At 42.5% G+C, this 26,985-nt stretch overlaps 1 protein-coding gene across 2 annotated transcripts in view; it reads left to right on the top strand.

The window, feature by feature from the left end:
* Positions 1–26,479, top strand: part of LOC127195719 (solute carrier family 5 member 4A-like) — a 36,837-nt gene extending 10,358 nt beyond the window's left edge. The window contains exons 6-15 of one of the 2 annotated variants that reach the window (XM_051153248.1): positions 3,108–3,213; positions 5,649–5,729; positions 8,933–9,153; positions 10,654–10,789; positions 14,962–15,069; positions 15,864–16,014; positions 18,902–19,070; positions 19,881–20,096; positions 23,542–23,644; positions 26,148–26,479. In XM_051153248.1, coding sequence (XP_051009205.1) covers positions 3,108–3,213; positions 5,649–5,729; positions 8,933–9,153; positions 10,654–10,789; positions 14,962–15,069; positions 15,864–16,014; positions 18,902–19,070; positions 19,881–20,096; positions 23,542–23,644; positions 26,148–26,362 — 1,506 coding nt within the window. In that variant the 3' untranslated portion in view covers positions 26,363–26,479. The remainder of the gene's footprint in view (positions 1–3,107; positions 3,214–5,648; positions 5,730–8,932; positions 9,154–10,653; positions 10,790–14,961; positions 15,070–15,863; positions 16,015–18,901; positions 19,071–19,880; positions 20,097–23,541; positions 23,645–26,147) is intronic. The other variant, XM_051153250.1, reaches the window with a different exon arrangement.
* The last annotated feature ends 506 nt before the right edge of the window (positions 26,480–26,985 follow it).

Raw genomic sequence — 26,985 nt, 5'->3', positions numbered from 1 at the left:
CTACTCTCAGCTTCCTGAAGCTGATTTCCACACTGATTGCCATAGTGGCGGGACACATTTACAGTCCCACTAGCAATAAATGAGCTGTCATTTGTTTTATTGATCTTGGCTGTTCTGACTGGACTTAGATAAAATCTCAAAAACAGTTTTGATTTGCAGTTCCCTGATGACTAAGGATGTTGAACTTTCCTTTAAATGTTTCTAAGTATTTGTTTCATCTTTTCCTAGCTTGGTTTATATATGTACCTTATATTTAATTAGGTTATTTGTTTTCTGATGTCCAGAGTTTTTGATTCTTTGTATATTTTGGGTATTAACCTAGATCTGTAGTTGCTAAAAAAAACAAAAAAACAAAAAACAAAACAAAAACCAAAAAAACCCAAAAACCTTTCCCCAGCATTTGCTTGGGTCTCCTGTTCAATCAAGTCTTTCAGAGGACCTCTATGGTAGGCTCCCGTCCTGTTCCCTCTCTTCAACTGCTTCCAGTATCTATTCTGTTTGCCCTTCTGAATAAGAATTAAGCATTCTCCCTAGGGCCCTCCTTGTTATTTAGGTTTTTTTTTTTTTTTTTTAAGTCTGTGTATTGTAGTGTGGTTATCCTGTATTACTGGGCTAATATCTGTGTATATGTTAGTATATACCATACATGTCTTTCTGGGTCTGGGTTACCTCACTCACAATGATTGTTTCCAGTTCCATCCATTTGCACACACCTGGAATCCCCGCACTAAGGGAAGCAGAGGCAGGAGGATCTCTGTGAGTATGAGGCCAGCCTGGTCTATAAAGCGAGTCTAGGACAGCTAAGGCTACACAGAGAAACCCTGCCTCAAAACAACAATTTTAGTTTTAGTTTTATACACATATACATTTAAATCTCAGAAGCTTAATTTAGTGGGTTACCCTTCATTTTACTAAATGTGGGGTTTACTTCTAGAGGTTTCTCTTCTGCACGGGGCCCTTTTCTGAAAGACAATTTTGTCAGTAAGGTCTGAGAAGTCATTTGGCTTCTAGTCATCTCCTTTCAGAACCCACCACGAGGGGCGGGGCTGAGGCTCAGGGAGCAGAGGTGCTTGTTGCCAGGACTGACAGGCAGAGTTTAAATCCTGAGACCCACACGATGGAAGGAGAGAATCAATTCTCACAATCATTACCCACATGTGCATGGACACACACACACACACACACACACACACACACACTTGTGCACATACACACGCACACACACATACACAACTGTAATAGTAAAGATGCCCAGTGACTGCACATACCCATTATTTCCAGCTTCCACTTGGGAGGCCAAGGAGACAGGATGATATTTGTCCAGGAGTTTAAGGCTAGCCTGGTCAAGATAGAGAGACACTGTCCAAGGGGAAGACAGGAAGAGAAACCCAGAAATGTTTACTTTCACCCAGCAGTCATTAGATCAAATCCTCTACCAGTTTCAGCTGTAGACCTAAGACTGGCCGGAGTCTTTGTAAGCGAGTGCTGCTGGGTACGGATGCTGCATAATTCCAGGGCCCTCGGGTAAGTTTTGTTTCTCTTTGCATCCTCTCTAATCTTCATGCCGCTCAGATCTTGTAGCTGGGGTTGGTTTCCCCCACATCTTCTGTTACTGACCCCATGGACATACCCTGACACTGTACTTTGTCTGGTATTTACTTGTTGTTTAATGTAAAGATTCCTAGAGGTTCACAAACTATCGTGCTAACCCCATCATCTTCCCAGAAGAATTTCCCTATATTTCCAGGTGTTCCAGATTTATATCACTAATTAGAATCCCATGATAGCTGTACAACAAAGTGTCTAACAGTGTGACCTTTGGACATAGGAACCAATGAGCCCCAACATTACCACTTGCTGCCTGTGTGATGTCACCCCAACCCCTAAACCTCACTGGTTTCCTGACATTTGACAGGAGTCTTCTTCAAAGATTAAAACATCCAGTTAACTCTCTTGCAGCTAAAGGATTTCCAGAATGAAGAATAAAAATATTAGCTCATTTACCCCTTGAAATAGACCAATCCCATATAAAATTATATGGTGTGTGTGTGTGTGTGTGTGTGTGTGTGTGTGTGTGTGTGTTTTCTTTGGTAAACAAGAATACTAACACTAATTCGAAGCCTGGGCATGGTGGTATATACCCTTAATCCCATCCCTTGGGAGGTAGAGGCAGGTGGATCTCTGAGCTGGAGACAAGCCAGGGCTACATAGTGAGATCCCACCCTGCAATCCGCATCACCACAAAAAGAATTCTATGGTAAGAATGTATGTTGAGAGCTGGGGCAATGGCTCTATGAGTACCAAGGCTTCCTGTGTCAGCATGAGGACAGGAGTCTCAATACCTAGCACCCAAGGAACAATCCAGACATGGTCAGACACAGTGAGCGCCTATGACTTCAGAGCTGGGGGACAAGGCAGAGGAAAGCAGGAGGATCGGTGAGCTGCTGCGTCACCCGTCTACTGTAGTTCTCTGGAAGATGCTATCTCAAGGGGGGTAGATGGAGAATGACAGAGCAGAATATCTTATCTCCTCCTCTGCCCTGTACACACATGTAGGCGTATATGCTGGCACACACACACACATACACACATCATTCATACACACTACACACACTTATAAAAAGAATATATTTTGTGCCAACATAGCCAGACATTCCCATAGGCGACTAATGAGCATCCTTAAATCTCATGGTACAGAGATTCTTAGGCTATGGACCTTACTTAACAAGTGCCTCAATGGAGCAATGAACTAAACACTAAAGATAAACAGTGTTGAAACTGCTGTGTGAACATCTTCCTGTGGGAACGTTGATGTTAGCATCTTTAGGGATGAATAGGTGTGACAGCATGGACTCATGCTTTCTATTTGATTGTTAACTGTGTTGCTCCCTGACACTCATGTACCCCAAATATTGTTGTGTAACCTTGCCTCCCTGATAGCAGGGTAATGAGAACAGCCATGATAACTACAGGTTTTAATAATAAACATCATTAGCTGCTTTTTTCCCCTTTACTTCAACAAATAGGAGATCACCAGGAAGAGAGTGGGGAAAGAAGCCAGACCCTGAGGTGCACGCCTCTCCTCATCATCTCTGTCCCCTTTCTAGGCAAACATCTTCTCTGGCGCCATATTCATCAAGCTGGCTTTCGGGCTGGACCTTTACCTGGCCATCTTCATCCTTCTGGCTATCACAGCTGTTTTCACAATCACTGGTGAGTCCGTTGTGTCCTCGCCCTTCACTGAGCTGTGCCACCCTCTGCTGATCCCACACACGTGTGTGCATACATGTTCGTGCCTGTGCCATACTGCAGAAAGCATAGCCACCAAACAAGACGGTCAATGGAGGAAACTAGAGCGAAAACAGTTTTGCCAGATGGCTTTGCACAGGGAACTGCTCAATGGGGGAAGCTGGGGGATTATTAAGGAAAACGTTTGTGATAGTAAACTTTTGCCCTTTCTCCTACTTATCATTTATAAATAAGCCTAAGAGGGAAACTACCCTGTAAGAGATACTTTGAATTAGACAGATACAACATAAGGCCATATATGGTGTCATGTCCTCTAATCCCAGAGCTAAGTAAGGAAGCTGAGACAGGAGGATTGAGAGTTCAAGGCGAACCTGGGCCATAAAGCAAAGCCCTGGGATATAAAGAGACAAAGGGTAGGAGGAAAAGGAAAGGGGAGATGAAGAGACGGGAGGAGAGAGAGGGAAGAGAAAACAGAATAAAAAAGAACAAAGCAAGAGAAACAGTAGAACTAAAGACAGAAGTATAGAAAAGATGAGGGTGTGGAAACAGTTTATTTAGGCAGCTATGGCGGCTCACACTTGTACTCCCAGAAAACGGAAGCTGAGGCAGAATGATTGCCAGGAGTTCAAGACAGACAAGGCCAACATAGAGACTCCAGGCTGGCCTTGGCTAAAGAGTAAGACCTTATCTCAAACAAAACAAAACAAAACAAAACAAAACTGAAAGTCAAGCTTGTGACTTAGCCAGATTTTTTATTCTCTTGCTTTGTTTTTGGTTACAAAATCTAAGTTACTCTGTCTGTCCTTGAACTGATTCTGGGATTAAGATGACCTTGAGGGAATTAAATTCAGGACCTTTGGAAGAGCAGCCAGAGGTCCTGATTTCAAATCCCAGCAACCACATGATAGCTCACAACCATCTAAAATGTGATCTGACGCCCTCTTCCGGCATGTAGGCGCACATGCAGATAGAGCACTCATATAGGTAAAAATAAATCTTAAAAAAAAAAAAAAAAGAAGAAGATGGCCTTGAGGCTTGCAATCTTTTTGCCTCAACCTCCCAGGTAGCTGGAATAACAGGCTCACTCCTGGCAGCCAGGAGCTTGGCCGTTCCTTCCTGTGTTAAAAAAAAAAAAAATTAAGAAATGAGGCTCAGGATTAAACAGAGAACTCTCAACAGAGGAGTATTGAATGGCTTGGAAACACTTAAAGAAGTGCTCAATGTCCTTAGTCATCAGAGAAATGCAAATCAAAGCAACTCTGAGATTCCATCTTACACCCATCAGAATGGCTAAGATCAAAAACTCAAGTGACACCACACGCTGGCGAGGATGTGGAGAAAGGGGAACACTCCTTCATTGCTTATGGGAGTGCAAACTTGTACAACCACTTTGGAAATCTATCTGGCACTTTCTCAGAACACTGGGAATAGGGCTTCCTCAAGACCCAGCTATTCCACTCCTTGGAATATACCCAGAAAATGCTCCACCACACAACAAGGACATATGCTCAACCATGTTCATAGCGGCCTTATTTATAATAGTCAGAACCTGGAAACAACCTAAATGTCCCTCAGTTGAAGAATGGATAAAGAAACTGTCATACATTTACACTATGGAATACTATTCAGCTATAAAAAACAAGGAAATTTCTGGAATTTGTGGACAAATGGATTGAACTAGAAATGATCATACTGAGTGAGTTAACCTAGAAGCAGAAAGACTCACATGGTATATATTCACTTATAATTGGACACTAGCCCAAGGGGCAGGTCCCATGATAGTCTTCACTTACCAGGAGATTGGGATAGTTGTGAGGACATCTTATTGGGACTCTAGGTGAGAGAAGTATGGGAGGATGGGGAAACAGAAGGATCCAGAGGGTCCTAGAAACCCACAAGAAGGACATCATGATGGGTGGACCTGGGCCCAAGGGTTCTGCTCAAACTACTGCACCAACCAAGGACAATACTTGCAGTAAAGATTGAACCCCACACAGATCTATCCAATGAACAGGACATTCTCCACAGTTGCATGGAGAGCAGGGACAGACTCAGACATAAACTCTGATGCCCCATATTTGAACACTTCCCCATGAGAAAGAATAAGCAGGCTACCAAGATGAGACTTGATCGCCTGTGACCATATAGTCGGGGAGGAGGTCCCCCTTGGTCACAGACATAGGGCAGGGGAATAGGGTGGGAGGGAGGGAGGAATGGGAAGATACAAGTGATGGGATAACAATTTAGATGTAATCTGAATAAATTAATAAAAAAAGACAGCAATATGGAAAAAACAAAAAATGTTTCTTTATGCATTTGGGCTGGAGGAGAAGCCAGCTATGAAGGCAAATGCGTAAGTTCATGGGAATGAAACACTGGCTCCTCTCCATTCTCCACAGGGGGCTTGGCATCCGTGATTTACACAGACACCCTCCAGGCCATCATCATGATTGTTGGATCTTTCATTCTCATGGTATTTGGTAAGCCAGGACCCTGTGTATAGATGCCCGGACTCTTGTGTCTGTCTGTCTGCTCATCAGTGCTTCCTTCAAAGTCTCCTGGGTCACGTCTTCCTGTCACTTATGTCATTCCATCACAGAAATATTTGCCTAGCTTCTTTCTTGGTTTATTACATAAAAAAGAGGAACTAAGAGAGAGTTTTATTTCCTTTAAACACATTGCTTGGGACAATTATCTGATTTAACCTGTGTTCCTTTGTGCTCACAATGGATGAAAGCCCTTGGTTGATAACTTGAGAGGAGTATCGGCAGATCAGATTGAAAGCACAAAAACTGTTGATTTCTGTTGTAGTTCTATCAATAGGGTAACAACTATTAAAGAGGCCATTGTAGCTGAGTGCAGAAAAACCCTGAGCTAGACCACTCTGTAAGTAGAAAAGCAGGTTAGTGGAGAACAGGCTGCCAGGCCATCACACAGGAACTGAGAGCAGCAATTCAGCAGGAAAGCAAGTGGGTTGTATTTGGCCCTCAGCAGGACGGGGTCCTTGAGCGGCTGCAGGCTGTTCTGGGTGATAGGGAACCATACGCACTGTACCCCCATCTGTGGACTGTTAGTAGCTCCACACGGAAGTAGTGGCTTTCCTGACAAACAGAACCCTGAAGAATAAGGTTTTCTGGGGAATGCTGCTTCTGTTTATTTGGTACGAATTCTCACATTCATCTAGTAAGAACCAGACTGGGTTGGACCCAGGCCCTCATTTAGGACATGGTCAGCACTGCCATTTTGGGGCCCACATTATGACCTAAAAGCTATGCATGTGAGAGAAAGAGCAATGAGGGGTACAGGGCAAGGATTATAGAGGGAAAAAAAAGAAGAGGGAAAATGATGTTTAAAAAAAAATTTTTTTTTTTTTTTGGTTTTTTGAGACAGGGTTTCTCTCTGTAGCCTTGGCTGTCCTAGACTCGCTTTGTAGACCAGGCTGGCCTCAAACTCACAGCAATCTGCCTGCCTCTGCCTCCTGTGTGCTGGGATTAAAGGCGTGCTCCACCACTCCTGCCTTATTTCAAATCAAAAAATTACTAAAATAAAAAATATTTTGATCTATCTGGAACTTTCACTAAATAGAGAATTAAACATTAAAAAAATTTCAGGACACTCTCAACTAGTTGTATTTATTTTATATAGCAGTCTATTAAAAGGGAGTGTCTCTGACTGGTTTGCCTGTTCTTGGGAGCCTTTTCCTCCTCCTGAGTGGATATGAGGGTTTGTACCTAGTCTTATTGCATCTTGTTACACTGTGTTCAGGTGATAACCCTGGAAGGTCTGCTCTTTCCTAAAGGGAACAGGAGGAGCAGTGGAGCTGGAGGAGAGGGGAGGTGGGGGGGGGAGGACTTGGAGGAGTGGCAGGATGGGGCTGAGCTGGGATGTACACTCTAAGAGAAAACCCACTTCATTCAGTACATTGTTAGAATGCACAAACATGGCTTGGCTATTTCTTTCTGATTCTCACTGTATCTATCACCGGCTCATTCTCCTATCTTGTTGGCAGGCAGCAGTAATGAACCATCAATGTGCAGGTCTTAATTTTCTTCTACACTGAGGTGGCTTAGCCAAGGTCAGGTTACCCTGACTCCACCTCCTCCCCACTGGAGCCTCATGGGCCTTGTAAATCAGTGCTATCTCCTGGCTTCAAGGGGGCAGGCATTCCTTCTTTCCTGCTGGGAGAGAATGTTGATACAGATAAAGGCATCTCCCTAAAACAGGATCTTGTGTGATGTTTTACAGATTAAAGGGGGTCTTTTCCTTCCCTGCCATGGAAAGGTACATTGTAAAAACAAACAAAAATAAAAACAAAAAGCCTCAGCGTGCACCTGGTGTAGTGTGATTGTAGCCTTTTGACTTTAAAGTCCTACCCTGCCCTGTTTTAGCTGCCAAGAGCTTTTCTGAGGTTCTATTCTACTCTTTGTCAGCAAGCTAAGTAAAAGACCTACTATGTTCTTAGTTGGTTTAATGAGCATGGTGATCTGTACCCTTCTTGCACAGATTATTTTAAAATGATACTTTGCCTAGATAATCCATGAATGTTGCAGAAGAGGACAAGGTGAGAACAAGTGTCTCTCCCTGGTCTGAAGTCACCAGGTTCCGTGCAATAAGCCCCATGAAAACAACCCTGAGCGTGCAGGTATCCACACCCGTAGCTCGAAGTGTATGAAGCAAAAACTGAGAAAACAGCAAATCCACACCAGTATGGCGACCTCAACACAGTCTGGATACATTAGCCATACGGCTATGGAATGAAATCCAGTTCCTTTACCCAGCTGTACGTCAGATGTCTCATGGAATACTAGTCCCTCCCCATCATAGACAACAGGAATTCAGACAATCCCATCATGCACAGCAAAGGTTTTCCACCGCACACTGCCGAATGGGAGACAAGTGTTAGAAACAGTTCTCTGTGTACATTATGTGCAGTTATCCAAAATGTCTACCCTCTTTTCGTTCCTTGGTCTTTGTGTTTTGAACTTAGTGATGTGACGTCAGAATAGTTTCTCCAGGCCTCACTAGGCTGATAAATGTTTGCATCATCTGAACTCAGTAGCCCTGATGGACAGGCTCATCTTTCTCATATCAACTGTTGTTGACTCCTGAATAGCCACTGCAGACCCACGATGTCTCTCTCACCATTTCTCCTCAGCTAACCCGCTGCCTCTAACCCCCTTCCTCTCTTCCCATTCTGCATACATATGTATATATACATATATAATAATCACAATTAAATATATATCATAATTATATAACAGAAAACATAGTCATATAAACAAAACTTGATGTGCATAAGGAGAGCCATTGCTTTCTGTTCCTCTCAGAGGAGTTGAGATTCCTGGTGCCTAATTCCACTGCGATTGCTCTGCAAACTTAACCATCAGGTTTGTTTCTGCTTTGCGTGGCTGTGAGACACCAATGGCAGCCTGATGCTTAATATTTTTAATTTTACCATGATGTTAGATAATAAACACACATGGTGAAGAAATCATAAGCAAAAAGTGCAATAATTATTTGTGTTGTGAGCTTTGTGAAGTTTGACCTGTTGCCAGTGGAGAAAGGCATGGGTCAGGAGGGAAGGTCCCTGAAGGTTTGAGGGGACCCCACTTCAGCGGATAATCATAAACAGCCACTGTCTGCGATGTGCAGGAGACGTTTTACTTCTGTGATGCTTTTGCAGCATTTATTGAAGTTGGAGGCTATGAAAATTTTACAGAGAAGTACATGAGCGCCATCCCATCTGTGGTCGAGGGGGACAACCTGACCATCAACCCCAGGTGCTACATGCCTCAGGCAGACTCCTTCCACATCTTCCGAGATGCTGTCACTGGAGACATCCCATGGCCAGGGACTGCGTTTGGGATGGTTATTACAGCTCTGTATTACTGGTGCACAAACCAGGTAAGTGTGTGTGTGTGTGTGTGTGTGTGTGTGTGTGTGTGTGTGTGTGTGTGCTGTGTGTTCTGTGTGTATGTGCATTCAATATGTGTATGCTTGTGTGCAAGAGAGAAGGGGAGAGGGTGATGGAGAGGGAGAGAGAGACAGAATTTATGTTGCTCTTTTCATCTCACAAAAAGCACTAAGTTCTACTTTCTACACACAAACATCATTTTCAAATCCAACCATTTTTACAAGACTTATGAAGAACAGCTGCCTGGTGCCACACCCTGTCCTATATCATGTTCCTCAGAAGGAAATCACAGCAGGCTCCTCCCACCAAGTGTTTGCTGTTCACCACCACTCTTGCACAGAAAGAATGCTCTGTGAACCATAAGCGCAGACGTGACCTCAGATCTCACGAGAAATAAACAGTTTCGGGTCCCACCTTTTGCTCAGCCCAGTTTAGAAAGAAAGCAGGCTGAGCAGAGCAGGAAGCAGAATTCCCCCATAGCCTCTGCTTAGGCTCCTGCTGCCATGTTCCTGCCCCGAGTTCCTGCCCTGGCTTTTTCAGTTATGGACCTATAAGCTATAAGATAAAACCAACCTTTTCTCCCCCAGTTACTTTCGGTCGTGGTGTTTTATCACAGCAATAGAAACATTAACTAAGACAGAAATCTGGGTCACGGAGTGTTGCCATGACAGACCTGGCCATGCATTTTAAGGAGGAGTGTGGTAATATTTGAACGCTGCGCTAGAAAACACACTGAGTGCTCAGAGCTCAGTGGGCTTCTTGCACAGAAAGAGTGGTCTTGATCCATAAGCACAGACTCTGAGGAGATTAGAAGATAGGACTGTGGAGAGAGGGCAGACGGTGGAGGCCTGCCCTAGGAAGCTTCAGAGGGAAGTTTGAGGGCCCTTCAAGGACCCCATCAGAGCCGTTAGATGTTTTGAATTCAGAAACCATTGAAATGAAACTTTTGCTCCATTAGGAAGTAGATGCTGGTTGGCTGGGGCTGAGAAATCAGCTGTGATTAAGAAGCAACCAGCATCAATGAGGTAAAATCTTCCGGGAAGTCTTTTCTTAGGGTCAACGCAGATGCTGTGGTCCAGAGGCAGTCCAGGCTATAGCGAGCACTAGCAGCCAAACTGAGACATGTGTAATGGTTTTCCAGGTAGTTCTGGTTCTGAAGGCATAAAGGCGTCATGGGGAGCCTCTGAGGCTTGGTGTGTGAGAGTCTAGGAGAAGCTATTGGTAAAAGTGCAGCCTGGGTTACAGCAGGGCCATGGAAGAAGCGGAGGCTTGCTACGATGCGACAAAGTCAGAGTCGCCCAAGAGGGGCCAGACCATGATTCTGGTGAAAGCGCAGCTCAGCTGCAGTGGAGACGCCAAGATCATGAGATGGTCACCAAGGACAGAATCGGGCGTGGGGTGGGACCTGCCTGATCCCAGGCGACAAGCTGGAAGACAGCGTGGACGTGATGTTCGGGTTGTCTCACGACTATACTGTGTTCTTCCGGCAGGTCATTGTGCAGCGCTGCCTGTGTGGCAAGAACATGTCCCACGTGAAGGCCGCCTGCATAGCGTGTGGGTACCTGAAGCTGCTGCCCTTGTTCTTCATGGTGATGCCAGGGATGATCAGCCGCATCCTGTACACAGGCAAGCCACGGACGCACCTCATCTCCATTTTACGCTTGAATTCTTATGAGGGTGTTTTAAAATCTTATTTTAAAAAAATACTTATTTTCTGTGTAAGGGTGCTTTGGCTACATGTATGTCTGTGTGTCGCATGCATGCCCGGTGCTCACAGAGGTCAGAAGAATCGCATGAGGTCCTCTGGAACTTGAGTTATGAATGGTTGTGATCTGCCATGTGGATGCTGGGAACCAAACCCAAGCCCTCGGCAAGAACAGAAGTGCTCTTTCTGGACTGCTGAGCCATTTCTCCAACACACACACACACACACACACACACACACACACACACACACACACACACACACACACACACACACGCCATACTATATAGCCAAAGGACCTGTAAGGTAAAAACTATCCTTTCAAGATCATTGAAGAACCGTGTTGGTATTTTGGTGGGGATTGCACTGAACCTGTAGGTTGCTCTTGGCAGGATGGCTGGTTTTACCATGTTAATCCTACTCACCCATGAACATGGGAGATCATTCCGTATTCCGATAGCTTCTTCAGTTTCCTTCTTCAGCCTCTTGAAGTTTTTATCATGCAAGTCTTTCACTTACTTGGTTAGAGTTACCCCAAGATAGTTTATATATTTTGAGTCTATTGTAGAAGGTTTTGTTTCCTTGGTTTCTTCTCCGTCCGTTTGTGACTTGTATGTAGGAAGGCTACTGATTTTAGGGAGTTAATTTTGTATCCAGCTACTTTGCTGAAAGTATCTAGCTGGTATGTGAGAGATTCCTGGTGGAATTTTTAGGGTCATTCATGTATGCCCTATCACACCCTCTGCAAGTAAAGATGCTTTGACCCCTCCCCTTCTGATTTACAACCCCTTAGTTTGCCTTATTTCTTCATCTAAAACTAAAGTCATGATATTGACTAGGTGTGGAGAGAGTGCCCAACCTTGTCTTGTTCCTGGTTTTAGTTTCTCTCTGGTTTTAGTTCTGCTTTGCATTTCTCTCATTTAAGTTGATGGGGGCTATGGGCTTGCTGTAAGTTGCCTTTATTATGTTGAGGTGTGTCATTTGTATGCCTAACTTCTTTAGGGGTTTTTATTGTGAAAGTCTATTGGGTTTTGTTAAAAGCCTTTTCTGTATCTAGTGAGATGATCATGTCGTTCCATCTTTCAGAATATTTCGATGGTGGTTTAATTTTTAATTTGTGTGTGTTGAACAATATATACCTATGACTCAGGGATGAAGTCTGCCTTATTATGGCGGGTGACACTTGTGTGTCTTCTTGTATTTGGTTTGCAAATGTCTTATTGAGAATGTTTGCATATACATTCATAGGAGAAACTGGTCTGTAATCACCTTTGCTGGGTCTTTATGTGGATTGCGTATCATGGTAACTGTGGCCTCATAAAAAGAATTGGGCAATGGTCCTTCTGTTTCTATTGTGTGGAATAGTTTGAGAAGTATTTGTGTTAGTTCTTCCTTGAAGCTCTGGTAGAATTCTGTGCTCAAACTATCTGGCTCTAGACTTTTTTTTTTTTTTTTAATTTGACAAACTTAATTATTCCTTCTATTGCACTAGGAGATATATGTTATTTAAATTGCTTTTCTGGTCTTGATTAACTTTGGTAGTCACCATATATTGAAAACAATTACTCATTTCCATTTTCCAGTTTGGTGGAATACAGGTTTGTTAAGTATATTCTTATAATTCTCTGGAGTTCCTCGGTGTTTGTTACATCCACCTTTTCATCTCTGAATTTTTTAATTTGCATCTTCTCTCTGCCTTTTACTTAATTTGACTAAGGGGTTGTCAATCTTACCGATTTTCTCTAAGAACCAACTCATTGATTCTTTGTAGTTTTTGTTTCTAATTTATTGATCTCATCCCTGATTCCTCCTATCTCCTTTTTGGTATCCTAGAGCTTTCCAGTGTGTTGTTTAGTTACGAATATGCGGTCTCTCTAAATATTTAATGTAGACATTTGATGCTGTGAACTTGCTTCTTATAATCTCCTTCACAACATTCCATATATGTCATTGTATTTTCATTTTATTCAGTTCTAAAAAGGTTTGAATTCAGTTGTTCAGTATCCATGAGTTTGCAAGCTTTCTGTTGTTCCTGTTGTTATTGGTACCCAGCTCTCATCTGTGGCCCTCAGGTAGGGTGCAGCGTGTTATTTCAGTTTTCTTGTATCTGTTGAGACTTGCTTCATGTCTAAATATGTGGTCAATTTTGCAGAAAGTTCCATGAGCTCCTGAGAAAAAGGAGTATTCTGTTGTGTTTGGTGAAACGTTCTGTAAATATCTGTTATATCCACATGATTTATGACATCGGTTAGCTCTAGCAATTCTCAATTTAGCTTTTTGTCTTGATGACTTATCTATTGGTGGGAGTGGGGCACTGAAGTCACTCATTATCACTTTATGAGGGTCAATATGTGATTCAAGCTGCCGAAGTCTTTTTTTTATGAACTTGGGTGCCCTTGTGCTCCATGTGTACATGGCAAGAATTACACTGTCCTCTCAGAGTTTTCCTTCCACTCCTCCTCTGATTAGTTTTGCTTTGACATCTATTTTGTCAGATGTTACAACAGCTCTACCTGCCAGCTTCTTAGGTCCACTTGCTTGGAATATCTTCTTCCATCGTTTTACCCCAGGGTTGTGTCTATCCTTGATGTTATGGTGTATTTCTTGGATGCCGCTGAAGAATGGAGCTGTTTTGGAATCCATTCTGTTCATTGGTGTCTTTACACTGGGAAGCATGAGCACTGGGAGTGAGAGTTGTCAGTGAGCAGTGCCTGCTGTTCTGTTACTTTGCTGTGCTGGCTGCATTTCCCCTCTTTTGATTTGCTGGCCTGATAATGTTTATTCCGTGTGTGTGCTTAACCCCTTCAGGTTGAAGTTTTCTCTCTGGTACCTTCTGTAGGGCTTGATTTGTAGGAAGATACTATTTAAATTTGGTTTTATTGTGAAATGTCTTTCTCCATCTATTGTGAGTGGAAGTTTTACTGAGCATAGCAGATTGGACTGGCATCTGTGGTCTATAAGAGTTTGTAGAGGGAAGAGATGACTCAGAGGTTAAGAGCACTGGCTGCTTTTCAGAGGTCCTGAGTCAATTCCCAGCAACAACATGGTGGCTCACACCCATCTATAATGAGATCTGCTGCCCTCTTCTGGCATGTAGGTGTACATGCAGATGGAGCATCATATACGTAAAATAAATAAACTGTTTTTAAAAAGAGATAGTTTGTAGAAGATTAATCCAAGCCATTTTGGCTTTTAGAGTCTCAACTGAAAAGTCAGGGGTTAGTCTAATAGATCTGCCTTTATATGTTGTTTGGTCTTTTCCCCTGGGAACTTTTAACAGTCTGTGTTTATTCTATACATTTAGTGTTTTGACTATTTTTAAAAGATATATTGATTTATTATGTATACAGTGTTTTCTGAAATGACTGAGAATGGAAAGGAGCCAGAAGGGTAGGCTGAGGATGTCTACCAGAGGGAGGAAAGCAGAGTGTGCCACCAGGATCTCTGTAGAGTCCCCTGAGAATGAGGAGGCAGGGAGAGAACTTAGAAAGTTGGTCGGCTACCCAACTGAGGAGGTGGGGAGTAGATTTGGAGCAGAGGAAGAAGAGTGAAGATTGTCTGTCTGACTCACAGGCCTTCATGGCTGGCGGGTTTCTAGCCTCCATGTTGCATGGCTGAGAAAACAGGATGCGCTAGTGAGGAAGGCTGCAAGATCCACCAGAGGTTGCACAAAGAGCAAGGGGAGACTGTGGCGGGTGGTAGACTCCAGGGATGGGAGAGGGGAGACCAGGGACTGGATTTGGAGGGGAGGAGAGAGAGTGAAGATCCTCAGCTGTTTCCCCCACACTGGGTCCCCATGGAATGCTGGGGAGTGATGAGCTACTTCCATGTGCTCTAAAACAACAGCGGGACAGATCTTAGGGACCATCCTGCCTGTCAGGTCAGTCTATTGGGATCTATGAAAATGAGACGATAACAATGCCCTATTCTGGGTAAAGAGGTGCTGGGTCATTGACACAAAATCCAAAAATGTATCTCTATTTTCTACCAAGTGCCTTCCCTCCTACCCATGGGCTTTCCTCTTTGTCCAGTGGTTGCAAACTGTGCCTGCTGGAGTCCCGTTCGCTGAACTCATCTCTGAATATCTCCCCAGATATGGTGGCCTGTGTTGTGCCTTCTGAGTGTGTAAAGCAGTGTGGTGTTGATGTCGGCTGCACCAACTATGCCTACCCCACACTGGTGCTGAAGCTGATGCCCATGGGTAAGTACCAGCCTGGGCTCACACAGCCTCAGATGCTTGGTCTGTAGATGAGCACAGAAAGGCTGTGATATAACCCTTGGCTATTATCACTTAACTGCCACTGATTCAGCTCTGTTTGCAGACATTTCCTGGGCACCTTTCACATATTGCATTTCAGTTTCTTGGGATATGAAATAGGTTGCACATGTGAAGTAAGTAACTTATTAAGATGATGGAAGTGACTGTGGGAAACGGAAGCCGATCAAGGTAGAGAGCTCAGCTGGGACCAGTGGACAACTTCGGTCAACACTTCCAAGGCCCTTTCTCCATCCTGGCACGCATGAACATTCTCAGGGTGACAGGAATATAGCCCACAGATCTGACACCACATCCCCCATCCTCTGTCCTAGCAGATGTCAGGCCAGAGGGAAATAGAGCCTCAAAATGCTGGTTTTTCCTCTCCAAAGACAGCAGATACACTAACTAGATGTTTCCACTAAAGCTCTGTGAGGTCAAGAGATCATCACAAGGAAAGATGGCATGACACGGTTTCTTCTATTCTAAAACTAGGTTCTAAAAGATGTCATCTGAGTTTCTATTTGAGACTAAATTCCCCCGTCACATCATTTTGAGATCACCAAGAAGGATGTGGGAAGCTCCACACGCATTTCTATTATATGAGTATTACTGATATCGGCTCAATTTTTCAATGTTTCAAACAAATCCATTGTGTTGGAGAAATCCCCTATTTTTATCCGGCACTCATAGGCTAGGGCATCCTGTCTAACCAGAGCTTGACCCTCTCCTGACCCCAGGACTGCGAGGCCTGATGCTGTCGGCCATGTTGGCTTCTCTCATGAGCTCCCTGACCTCCATCTTCAACAGTGCCAGCACCCTCTTCACCATGGACCTCTACACCAAGATGAGGAAGAAGGCATCAGAGAGAGAGCTCCTGATAGCTGGACGGTGAGGGAACCCGGGCTCTGCCTAGACTCCTCTCAAGAAGGGGAGATGTAGAACTAAAGTTTGCGTATCTTTGACCTCAGTGAAAATAATCATCAATCTACCTTGGGAGGAGGAACACTAGGAACAATCCGTATTTTTGGTTGTGTGCCTGGGATTTAATGACTGAGCCATTTTTCCAGACCTGCTAGGAACAATTCAACTTATCCTCTCATATAGCCAAAAACTGAGGCATTTAAATGTAATGGTTGTCTTTCCTATCCTTTTTATTTTGTTTTTTGTTTGTTTGTGTGTGTTTTATTTTGTTTTTTGAGACAGGGTTTCTCTGTGTAACAGAGCTGAGTGCTGGGATTAAAGGCATGTGCCACCAATTTTAAGTGTTTCATGGGGGTTCACATGGTTTTTTTTTTGTTGTTGTTGTTGTTGTTGTTTCAAATTTTCCTTCCACAAGTCCCATCCAATCACATCTTCACAAATTACCACCTATTCTTGGTGCCTCATCTTTCAATGTCTCTAAATATATCATCTGCAAGGGATGATAAATTAAGTTGTACCACTGATGAGATTATAATCTTCACATTCATTAAGGACTGGCTTTTAGAAAGGGAAAGACTCAGCTAGGGGACTAGGTCAAGAAGTTGCTTAGAGGGTTATGTCAACCAAAGAATCCCTAAGCTGTCTGGAAGCCCTGAAGACAAACAACAGAAAAACAAATCACCAGGAAGAAAGACAGACCCCATTTCCCAGACAGGCAGGCGGAGAGGAGAGAGTGGCAACAGGTTCAGATCGGGTTTGAGCACATGTGGATCAGCGAACAGGCTGGACCAGCACACAGACCAGAGACACTAAGGACCTGTCCCGTGGGACAGATACTGAAAGGTTCACTCTTTTTTCCCTTTAACATTTTTTCCCTCTTGTGTAAGCTAGTTGGGTTGTATAATAAAGTTTAATTGTTAAGAAATAGAGCCTACATTGGTGGTATTAATTCTAAATATGGGTATTGTCATAAGATAATATTAATCATTTCCATTTTGTAGTTATTTTTAGTAATAAACTTAGAGTATGTTTCCATTAATGAAAACAGGTTATCATTTCCCTTGGAGAACCACTGCAAGTTCCTTCCAGGACTTCTCAGCTAGTCAGAAGAGAAACCGGAGCCCTCGCCTTCTCCCTTGTGTGGAATCTGCCCTTCCCCTGTGGCTTTCTCACTGTGGCACTGGATAGATGCGCTCTCACATAGTCCTGAGAAGCAGTGTTTGTCCAGACCAGTCTTAGAAGGGCACTGCCTGCTTTCTTGTGACGTTCATATCAAGAGAAACTCACCACCCATTTCCACATTTCTCTTGGTTTAAAATACCTTTACTACATTAAACACTTGGAGATGGAAACCTGACGGGCCTAACGTGGCCTAGATACTGACTAGATAAGGGATGTAGGAGAGAAAATGGAAAGGCATACATCGCTTTTTGTTTCTGTTTGGCTGGTTGTTGGTGTGGTTTGTTCTTCTGGGATGGTATTCAAGATACAGTGATCCCACCATTCAATACATAATTAGACACAAATCTCACTGAAAAGATAATATGCTTCTTCTTTCTTATCAAATATTTATCTCCCAAGATACAAATATGGAAAAGGCACATTACAAAAATACTTGCTTCATATAAGCAAGCTGTGCCTCTGTAGATTAGGGAGTTAGACACAGCTACAGCATGTGAGATCACAATCAGACTATATTGTATGAAAAAAATCTAGTTTCAGTAAAAGGAAAATAGGATAGCAAAAGGGATAAAAGTAAGTCAGAGTGAAAAGATGGCAGTGACCTGGCAAGATGTCAGGAAATCTCTTGTGGAGGTGGCACTTGAGCAAAGTCCTGAAGTGGGGGAAGGGGAGGCCAAGGCCCTGTGAGTCATGTGTGTGGCAGTTTTGCTAACGCCAAGGGACAAAGCCCAGGGAGCAAGTGAGAAAATAGAAAGGGCTCAGCTGACCAAGGTCTTCAGGTGCTGGGTCATGCCAGGCCATGTCAGTGTGTGACAGGACCAGTAAAGTGGGCTGGGAAGCATCTGGTTTTCTTTCCAGAGGGACAGCAGCAATAATAACAGTGTAATTTATTCAACCTTTACTGTGTTCTGGGCTGCATGATTGTCACATTTAAGCTGTGTTACAAGGTGGCAGAGATTTTGTAGAGTGTAGTGGACATTAGTGTCTCAGTCTTCTACCCAAAGACGCCTTCCTCTGTTCTCCATCACCTTGTCCATATTTCAGATGAATATGGAGATGATGAAATCTCATGCATAATCTTGTTAACCATATTTGCTCATTTATTTATACACAAAGCAAACCCTGTGTTTAGAAAACTTTACAGCTCATCTTTATGAATCCTAGGATCTTCTAGTCAACATTTTAACCAACCCTTTCTGTCAAGAAAACACAGGAACTAGTATTTGTCAATACATGTATTGTTTTTTATCAATTCATCTAGCATTATGGGAAAAGGGGAGGATGTTTTAATCCTTACTTATGGAAACAGACTTAGTTATCTCTAGCTTTAAAAAAAGATAAAAAGTGGGTTCTACTTTATTATACAAATAACTACTGATTAAGAAAACTAATACAGTGTTTATTTCTGAGATGTACATTTAATAAATATTAACCAACACTGACATTTGACTGTTTTATGAGGAACCATTAACCTTAGATGAAGCCTTTATGCCTTGTGTAGATAAGTATTGTTGCTATTGCATTAACAGATAAGTAGCGTAGGATGGGTTCGTATCAGATCAGGGAGCGTAGTTTCGTTTTGAAATAGAATGAATGGCAGGAGGATAAATTCAAGCACTCAGCAAATATGCCTGTGGTGCTGTGGTTTACTATCTGAATTATTTTTTTATAGGTTGTTTGTCTCTGTGCTAATTGTCACCAGCATCTTGTGGGTCCCGATAGTAGAAGTATCTCAAGGTGGACAGCTGGTCCACTACACAGAGTCTATTTCTAGCTACCTTGGGCCTCCCATTGCAGCTGTCTTCCTGCTCGCCATCTTCTGTAAAAGGGTCAATGAGCAGGTAAGTGAAGAACGGGGAGGGGTTTCCCTGCTGGTCTGAGAAGTCTGTTCCTCTCACTGGCAGCACAGGATGCTTTCTGGCTACTCTGTGTGTGCGCCCAAGGCCTGCCTCAGTTTCTGCTGTGGTCACCACAGTGTCTGGTACTTACTAAGGCATGAAGATATTCCTGCTCCCCGTTAGCAGCATTCATAAAATGCCATGTGCACGGTGCAGTGCTGGGGAGCACTGGCGCAGCAGCTGGACTGCCAGCGTCCCATCAGGGCTCCACTCTGTGCAATGAGGATGGTAATAGTGTCCATTTTATAGGAGTTTCCAAGCGCATTAAATGAAATAGCATAGAAAATACTTTCTGAATCACTAGTTAAAAAATTAAAATATGGTCACTGTTATTGCTGCATGAATAGTTGATCTAATCCCTTATATGTTTCTGTTTACTGTGTTATGTGATTCTTCAGGCAAGTGACAGGCTAGTAGTTCTTAGTGTCTAGTGATTTTTTTCATCTCTTCAATATGTGTAATATGGATCATAATCCTCTTTGGTCTACAAACTAAAGCACAGGTTTTTATTCTACACATAAGAAAAGAGTGAGGAAAGTTTTCAGTGTTGACAGTGGAGTCCTGCAGTTGGACACTCAACAGTGTAATGATTTTCCAGGACCACAGAGGGCGACATCCCACTGACAGTTGTGTTCACAATTCTCCCTGTGTGCTGGTGTGCACCTAGGAAACCGGTGGTGATTAATTATGACATACTTGAGTGAGCGACTCACATTCCCTAAGCACTCTGTGTTCTTGCTTTGTTTTCAACAGGGAGCGTTCTGGGGTCTGATGGTTGGACTCGTGATGGGCCTTATCCGCATGATCGCAGAGTTTTCCTATGGGACGGGGAGCTGCCTGGCGGCCAGTAGCTGCCCCAAGATCATCTGTGGAGTTCACTATCTGTATTACGCCATCATCCTCTTCTCTGTGTCTGCATTGGCTATGCTGGGAGTTTCTTTCCTAACAAACCCCATTCCCGATGTACATGTGAGTGATGCACAGGATGGGAGTCACTCGCTCTCAACAGCTGTGTAATGACAGCTTCAGCCAATGCCGGGCTAGTGCAATTATTCCATTACTCAGCTAAACAATTTGAACGAGTGTGTGTGAAGCAACAGTGTATTAACAAGAGGCTAAAAATTGGGCCTATGTTTTCAAGGCCACTGAGATGTTCCTACAGGTAAAGGGGCTTGCCAAGTCCCTGAGATCTACATAAAGGATGCTAGGAGGGTACCAACTCCACAAAACCATCCTCCAACTGCCACGCATGCCTATGAAAGCACCCACCAACACGCATTGCACAGAAATAGTGAAAACCAATGAGCATACTATCTCACAAGCTTCATGATGCAGGTGCAGAGCACAGCTGTGCCCTTGTCACAGACATTGGGAAGGAACTGTCACTCTTGTCAATAGACAGAGAAAGATCTTACAACAGATCCGTCCATCTGAGCCTCTCCGGGCTTGAGTTGAAATTCAGATTCATTATAAAAGTTCATGTAGATATGTCTTTTTAAAAATCAGAGTAACAGTGACCAAGGAAAGGAAAAATAGAACAGCAAGGTCCATCTTTGTCTTTCAAGCTGGCAAAAAATGCTTAATATTACTATTATAAAATATTCTTAGAAATTTAGAAATATCTCAGCATCCAAAATTATTGGTAAGTGTGGGAGTTTATGCTTGGTAAGAATGTCATCATGAGCTATTTAACAAGAGTTAACTCTCACAGTTTGTTAGTCCTAATCGCAGTTTCAGGAGCTTATGCAGAGATACTTGTACAAGTAGGAAAAATATGTGAATCAGCATTATCTGTGCAAATGTCATTGACTCGAAAATGGGAAAAAGCTGGAGTACAACCCCCAACTTCCATCACTAGAAAATGACTCTGTAAAACAGTGTGCTAAGTAGTTCACAGGTGGATGAAGGCAGCTTTTTACTTGCTTTGAGACCATCCATAAATCTGTTCAGTCAAAAAATGCATATAGGATAACATGAGATCTTGTAATATCATTTAGGAATATATTTCAAATAGGTTCAGGCACATGTGTGTGGGTGTGTTCACAATGTGTTTGTGTATGTGTCTACATGCAGACACAAACATATAAATAAACAACTGACAATTTCAGCACCATTACCTCTGAGATAGTTGCAGACAGTGTGAAAACCATGCAAATTTTTATCTTTTTGGAATCCATATGTAATAAATAATATTAGTATATAAATATCCATTATAGTTATATTTTATATATTATACATTGTATTTGCAGACTAATATTGTTTATTACACTTAATATATAATATGTACATATGACACATTTACATACTAGTGTTGTTTATTAGTAACATATTTATGCAGTATATATTTTCATATATTTTCTACCCATTGCTCAATGTTGAAGCAATATGCATTTGCATTTTTAAGGAGGGGCCAGTAGATAATGTGTGAAGTTGAAACTCAATGCCTAAAGTTGTGAAATGACTTTACCAGTGACATGTCACCAGAATTCATAACTATATGTTTGCTCTGAATCTTGGATATAGGCTGAATGTGCACCAGGAAATATGTCATGGTTTCCAAACCAATGCACATAATACCGGGTTCCTTTCTGCTAATACAAATAACCATAATTTATTATTGATTTTTCTTTATAAAACTTTTGTCTAGAGTTCATGTTCTGTTTTATGCTTATGCCAAAGGAGTTGAACTTTGAAAGCAGGTATGTTGGTATCAGCAGAGATGTCGTAGGTGGTCGTGTAATGCTGTAGGCCTCACCTAGGAAAGCAATACTGAGATATCCTGGGACAGAAGCTTTGAGCCAAGTCTGTGGTAGCCCAAAGTACGCCAGGAGTCAAGAAGACTCTCAAGAAAATATCTTTAATGAAAAAGTAGAGGGCATGATGGTGCCTTAACCCCACCCCTCGGGAGGCAGAGGCAGATGGGACTCCAAGTTCAAGACCAACTTGGTCTACACAGTGAGTTCCAGACAAGCCAGAGGTACATAGTGAGAGCCTGTCTCACAAAAGAATAAAGAAAAGAGTGGATTTAACACACGAATGTGGTGAAGCCTCTGGAGCTCTGGCAGGGCATCCCAGCGTGATGTGAAAGTGACAGAGCCAATAGCACATTTCAGTAGGGTTGGGGACACTGAAGGGAAGCGTGACTTTGAGACTATGATGGTTGTAACCCTGTGGACACTTGGACCAATTTCCTCAGAATAGCCTTGGGTGTGTCTTAGTCATCCATTGGATCCAATCACACTCCCTGCATGAATGATAAAAATATTACGTGCCAGCACATATCCCGTATGTTTTCTGAAGTGTCAATCAATACACAAAGCAGGAGAATCATGATCACACAAATGCTAGTCAAAATTCTATGAAACTTAAAATTTTAAAATAACAACAGTGGGCAAAGTCCCTAGGCAGGATAGGACTGAGATGTGTCATTACACGTGGAACTCAAGAACTGAACAAAATAGCCGTCTAACCCCAGTAGATGCAGAATTACAACTTACGATGTGTCGAGGGACAATAGAAGCCCTAGTCATCACGGAAGAGGAAGAGGAACGAGAAGGGAGGAAGGTCACACACACAGGTCGGGTCAGAGAAACAGCTTCTTGCGTCCTGTAGAGCAGTGGAGTGGAGATTCCGCACAACAATTTGGTGTGTGTTTATAAGGAAACAGAGCAAAGGAGCTAAAAGTTCTTTAACCCCCATTTCCTCCTCACTCACAAAAGTAAATGTTTAAGGAAATGAAAATGCTAATTTCCTTGATTTTGTAATTACATGGTGCATATATGTATCAAATTAGTGCTCTGTGACACGTAAATATGTATAATTATTATGTGTTGAGTTAAACTTTTAAGCTAGGAATGATGCTGCACCAGCACCTGGGATGTGGGGGCGGAAAGATCAGAAGTTCAAGGCCATCTTCAGCTACATGGCAAGGACAAGGTCAACCTGGGTTACATGAGACCCTGCATAAGATAGATAGATAGATAGATAGATAGATAGATAGATAGATAGATAGATAGATAGATGTAAAAAGCAGTCTCTAGCCAGACTGAAAATAACAATGAATTTACTATTAACAGTTGGACAGTAAGGACAATGAAATAACAATAAAGTCACTATCCCTGCTAAACTGTAGGACAATGAGTGAAGCCACGGTGTAAGGCACCCTAGCCTGGTCCCCTACTTTTCTGAAAGTAAGAGGTTTAGGAATCTTGAGCTTTTAAATGTTTCCTAAGGAATGAAAAACAGAAATGATTTTAACTGGTTCCTGGGTTTTGGAAAGTGTGATATGGCAGAAGGACCTTCCATTACAACCTCTTTTGTGCAGCCCAGTTTTTTAGTTATACAAACATGAGCCTATTCTTTGGTGTTTGCTAACGTGTACCTTTTGCTCATGCTTGCTGTGGTCTCTGCTCAGCTGTATCGCCTGTGCTGGACTCTTCGGAACAGCAAGGAGGAAAGAATTGATTTGGATGCAGAAGAAAATGAGGAGAAAGGAGCTGATGATGGGCGTGAAGGAGGTAACGCCTCACTTACATGTTGGTTTTCACAGTGTGACTTAGTGAGGATTTTTATATACCCTCTTAATTAAAATATAATTACATCACTTCCTCCTTCCCTTTCCTCCCTGGAGCCCCCAATCCCTCTCCCTCCAAATCCTCCCATGAATTATAGCCTCTTTTCTTTAATTAATATTATTACATATATGTATGTGTATTCACAAATACATCAGTACAGCCTGCTGAGTCTGTTTCTGTTGTGTGTATCTGGTTTCAGGGCTGACAGCTTTGCATTACATAACCAATTAAGGGCTCATCCCTGGGAGAGGTTATTTCTCCCATTCTTGGCCGACATTAGTTGCCTTAGATTTTGGCCAAGAGTGGGATGCGGGGAGATTTTTATTGCCCCTTTCACATTAACAAATCTATTACTATTGCCATTGTTCTTGTCTTGTTTACATAACCTGAACTGGCTGGTTGTATGTTAACTTGACACAAGCTAGAATCATCAGGGAGGAGGGAGCCTCACTTGAGAAAATTCCTCCATGCTGGGCGTGGTGGCACACACCTTTAATCTCAGCACTCCAAAGGCAGAGGCAGGTAGATCACTATGAGTTTGAGGCCAGCCTGGTCTACAAAGCGAGTCCAGGACAGCCAAGGCTAACACAGAGAGACCCTGTCTCAAAAACCAAAAAACCAGCAACAAAAAGAAAGAAAGAAAGAGAGAAAGAAAGAAAATGCCTCCATAAAATAGGGTTGTAGGCAAGCCCAGAGCACATTTTCTTAATTAGTGATTGATGAGGAGGGCCCAGCCCACTGTGGGTGGGGCCATGACTGGGCTGGTGGTCCTGGGTTCTATAAGAAAGCAGGCTGAACAAGCAATGAGGAGCAGCCCAGTAAGCAGCATCCTCCATGGCCTCTGCATCAGCTCCTGCCTCCAGATTCCTGCCCTGCTTCAGTTCCTGTCCTGACTTCGTTCAGTGATGGATGGCTACCTGCAAGTATAAGGCAAATAAATCCTCCCACAGTGCCCCCAACTTGATTTTTGTTCATGGGGTTTCATCACAGCAATAGAAACCCTAACGAAGACATAGCATCTTCTGTGAAAGAACACCTCACAGCAGACTTCCTGGTATTCTGGCTCTCACGGTCTTTGTGATCCATCTTCCCAGATGTTAACTGAGCCATAGACACAGGAGCTGTGATGCAGACGCAGCTGTTAGAGCTTGGCTTGATCTCTGCATCATGTCAGGTTGTAGTTTCCTGTAATGACTTCATGGACTGAGGAGATAAGCTTCTTTGATGAGGAATGACCCCTGTAGTTATCCAGTTCTCAAGAAGTTTTTGTTTCCATAACAAACTAGAACATTAAAATCTCACCAGCCCAATAATGAAGACAGCTTGATGGATATGAAATCCACTCAGCGACATTAGCATCCCCTGTCCATCCATGTTCCTTACTACACACTGGGTGCTGAGATGACTTTCAGTTACCTGTTAACTTCTCCATCTTCATACCTCGTGATTAAGTCTCTAGCCCCAAATCCTCTCCAGCCTCGTTTCTTACTATTCTTTCCAATATACCAAAGGCAGGAGGGATGCATCAATTTCTCTACATACACCAAGATCCTTGCATATTGTCACAAAGACTCATTAGAATAGTTTCACAAAGCACAATATTGAAATTGTGTCACCAGTTGTGACAACTGGTGCCACAATATAGTTTTAATTTGGGGGGGGGGGTTGAGACAGAGTTTCTCTGTGTAGCCTTGGCTGTCCTGGAATCTTTTTGTAAACCAGGCTGACCTCGAACTCACAATGATCCGTCTGCCTCGGCCTCCCAATTACTGAGATTAAAGGCATGCAACACCACTCCTGACTTACATTTAATTTTTTAAAATTTTATTAATTTATTCAGTTTACAACTCAAGTGTTATCCCATCACTTAAAGGAGCTTAAGATCATCTTTTCTTCTGTTAACTTGTCTATCAACTCTATAGTATGTTTATCTGGATCTCTAAATGCTCTTTTTTTTTTCTATAACTACAGAAACCTATTGTATATTAAGATTAGTAAAGCCTCTGTGATATTGTATGCAAAGCACTCCCCATGTCACCCCCATTTTGCCTCTTGTGTTTATTTACTTCTGAGTATATTTTTCAGAATTTTATATATTTATATGTGTACATATATGTATGTATGTATGTATGTATGTATGTATGTATGTATATGGGTGTTTGCCTGCATATATGTCTGTGTGAAGGTGTCAGATCTTAGAGTTACAGAAACTTGTGAGGCCGGGAATTGAACCCAGGTCCTCTGGAAGAACAGTCAGTGCTCTTAACTACTGAGCCATCTTCTCCAGCCCAGTTTTCAGATTCTGTATAGTCAAATTTATACATACTTTCTTGGGATTCTTCTGGTTTTTATAAAAATAAACACTCAGTGTTTAAGACATCTGTAGAGCATTGACAAGGCATTCTACGCATCTTTAGTGATAGTTTATTTTTCTTTCTTGTTCCAGGCCAAACTGAAAAGCCTCATGGATGTCTCAAGAGGACTTGTGACTTATTCTGTGGTTTGCAAAATGCAGAACACAAGCTGACAAAAGAGGAGGAAGAAGCTCTGAAGAAGCAGCTGGAAGACACTTCAGAGGATCCCTTCTGGAGGACAGTAGTGAACACCAATGTCATTGTCCTCCTGGCTGTGGCAGTGTTTTTCTATGGCTATTTTGCCTGAACTCTATCTCATCCACAACAATATTGGTTAAGCAAAGGATCACTGTGTGCACTTTCATTTTACAGTTTATTATCTTGCAAAGGGGCATTTGCAACTGGTAATTTTATCTAATAAGGTGACGTCAGACTTGATTTTTTTGTTGTCACTCCTTGTAAACAAAATAGTTTATAATTTATAAAACCACGAAAGTGACTTCATAATAAGAAATGAAGTAGGCAAAGAACCTAAATATCTTTTTATACTTTCATAAAGTACCATTACTGACTGAAATTTTATAGATTTAAGAAGCATAATGTGATGGTTTCATATATATGTTGTGAAAGTGTCACCACAAAAAAATCAACTGGCACATCCATGTTGTGGAATTTTTGGTTTATTTAAAAATTCAGTTATGGCCAGGCTGGTGGCACATGCCTTTAATCCCAGTACTTGGGAGCCAGAGGCAGGCGGATCTCTGTGAGTTCAAAGCCAACATGGTCTATAAAGTAAGCCTAGGACAACCAAGGCTACCCTGTCTCAAAATTTTTTTCAGTTATATTATATAAACATGTTTTTGTTTTAATCCCAGGTGTGGGATATGGGGCCTGCTCCAATTTGTCCACAGCTGATAAGTCTCCTGAGAG

This window comes from Acomys russatus, chromosome 11, assembly GCF_903995435.1.
Source record: "Acomys russatus chromosome 11, mAcoRus1.1, whole genome shotgun sequence".
In the NCBI taxonomy this organism is placed as follows: Eukaryota; Metazoa; Chordata; class Mammalia; order Rodentia; family Muridae; genus Acomys; species Acomys russatus.
This window is presented reverse-complemented; position numbering and strand designations above follow the sequence as displayed.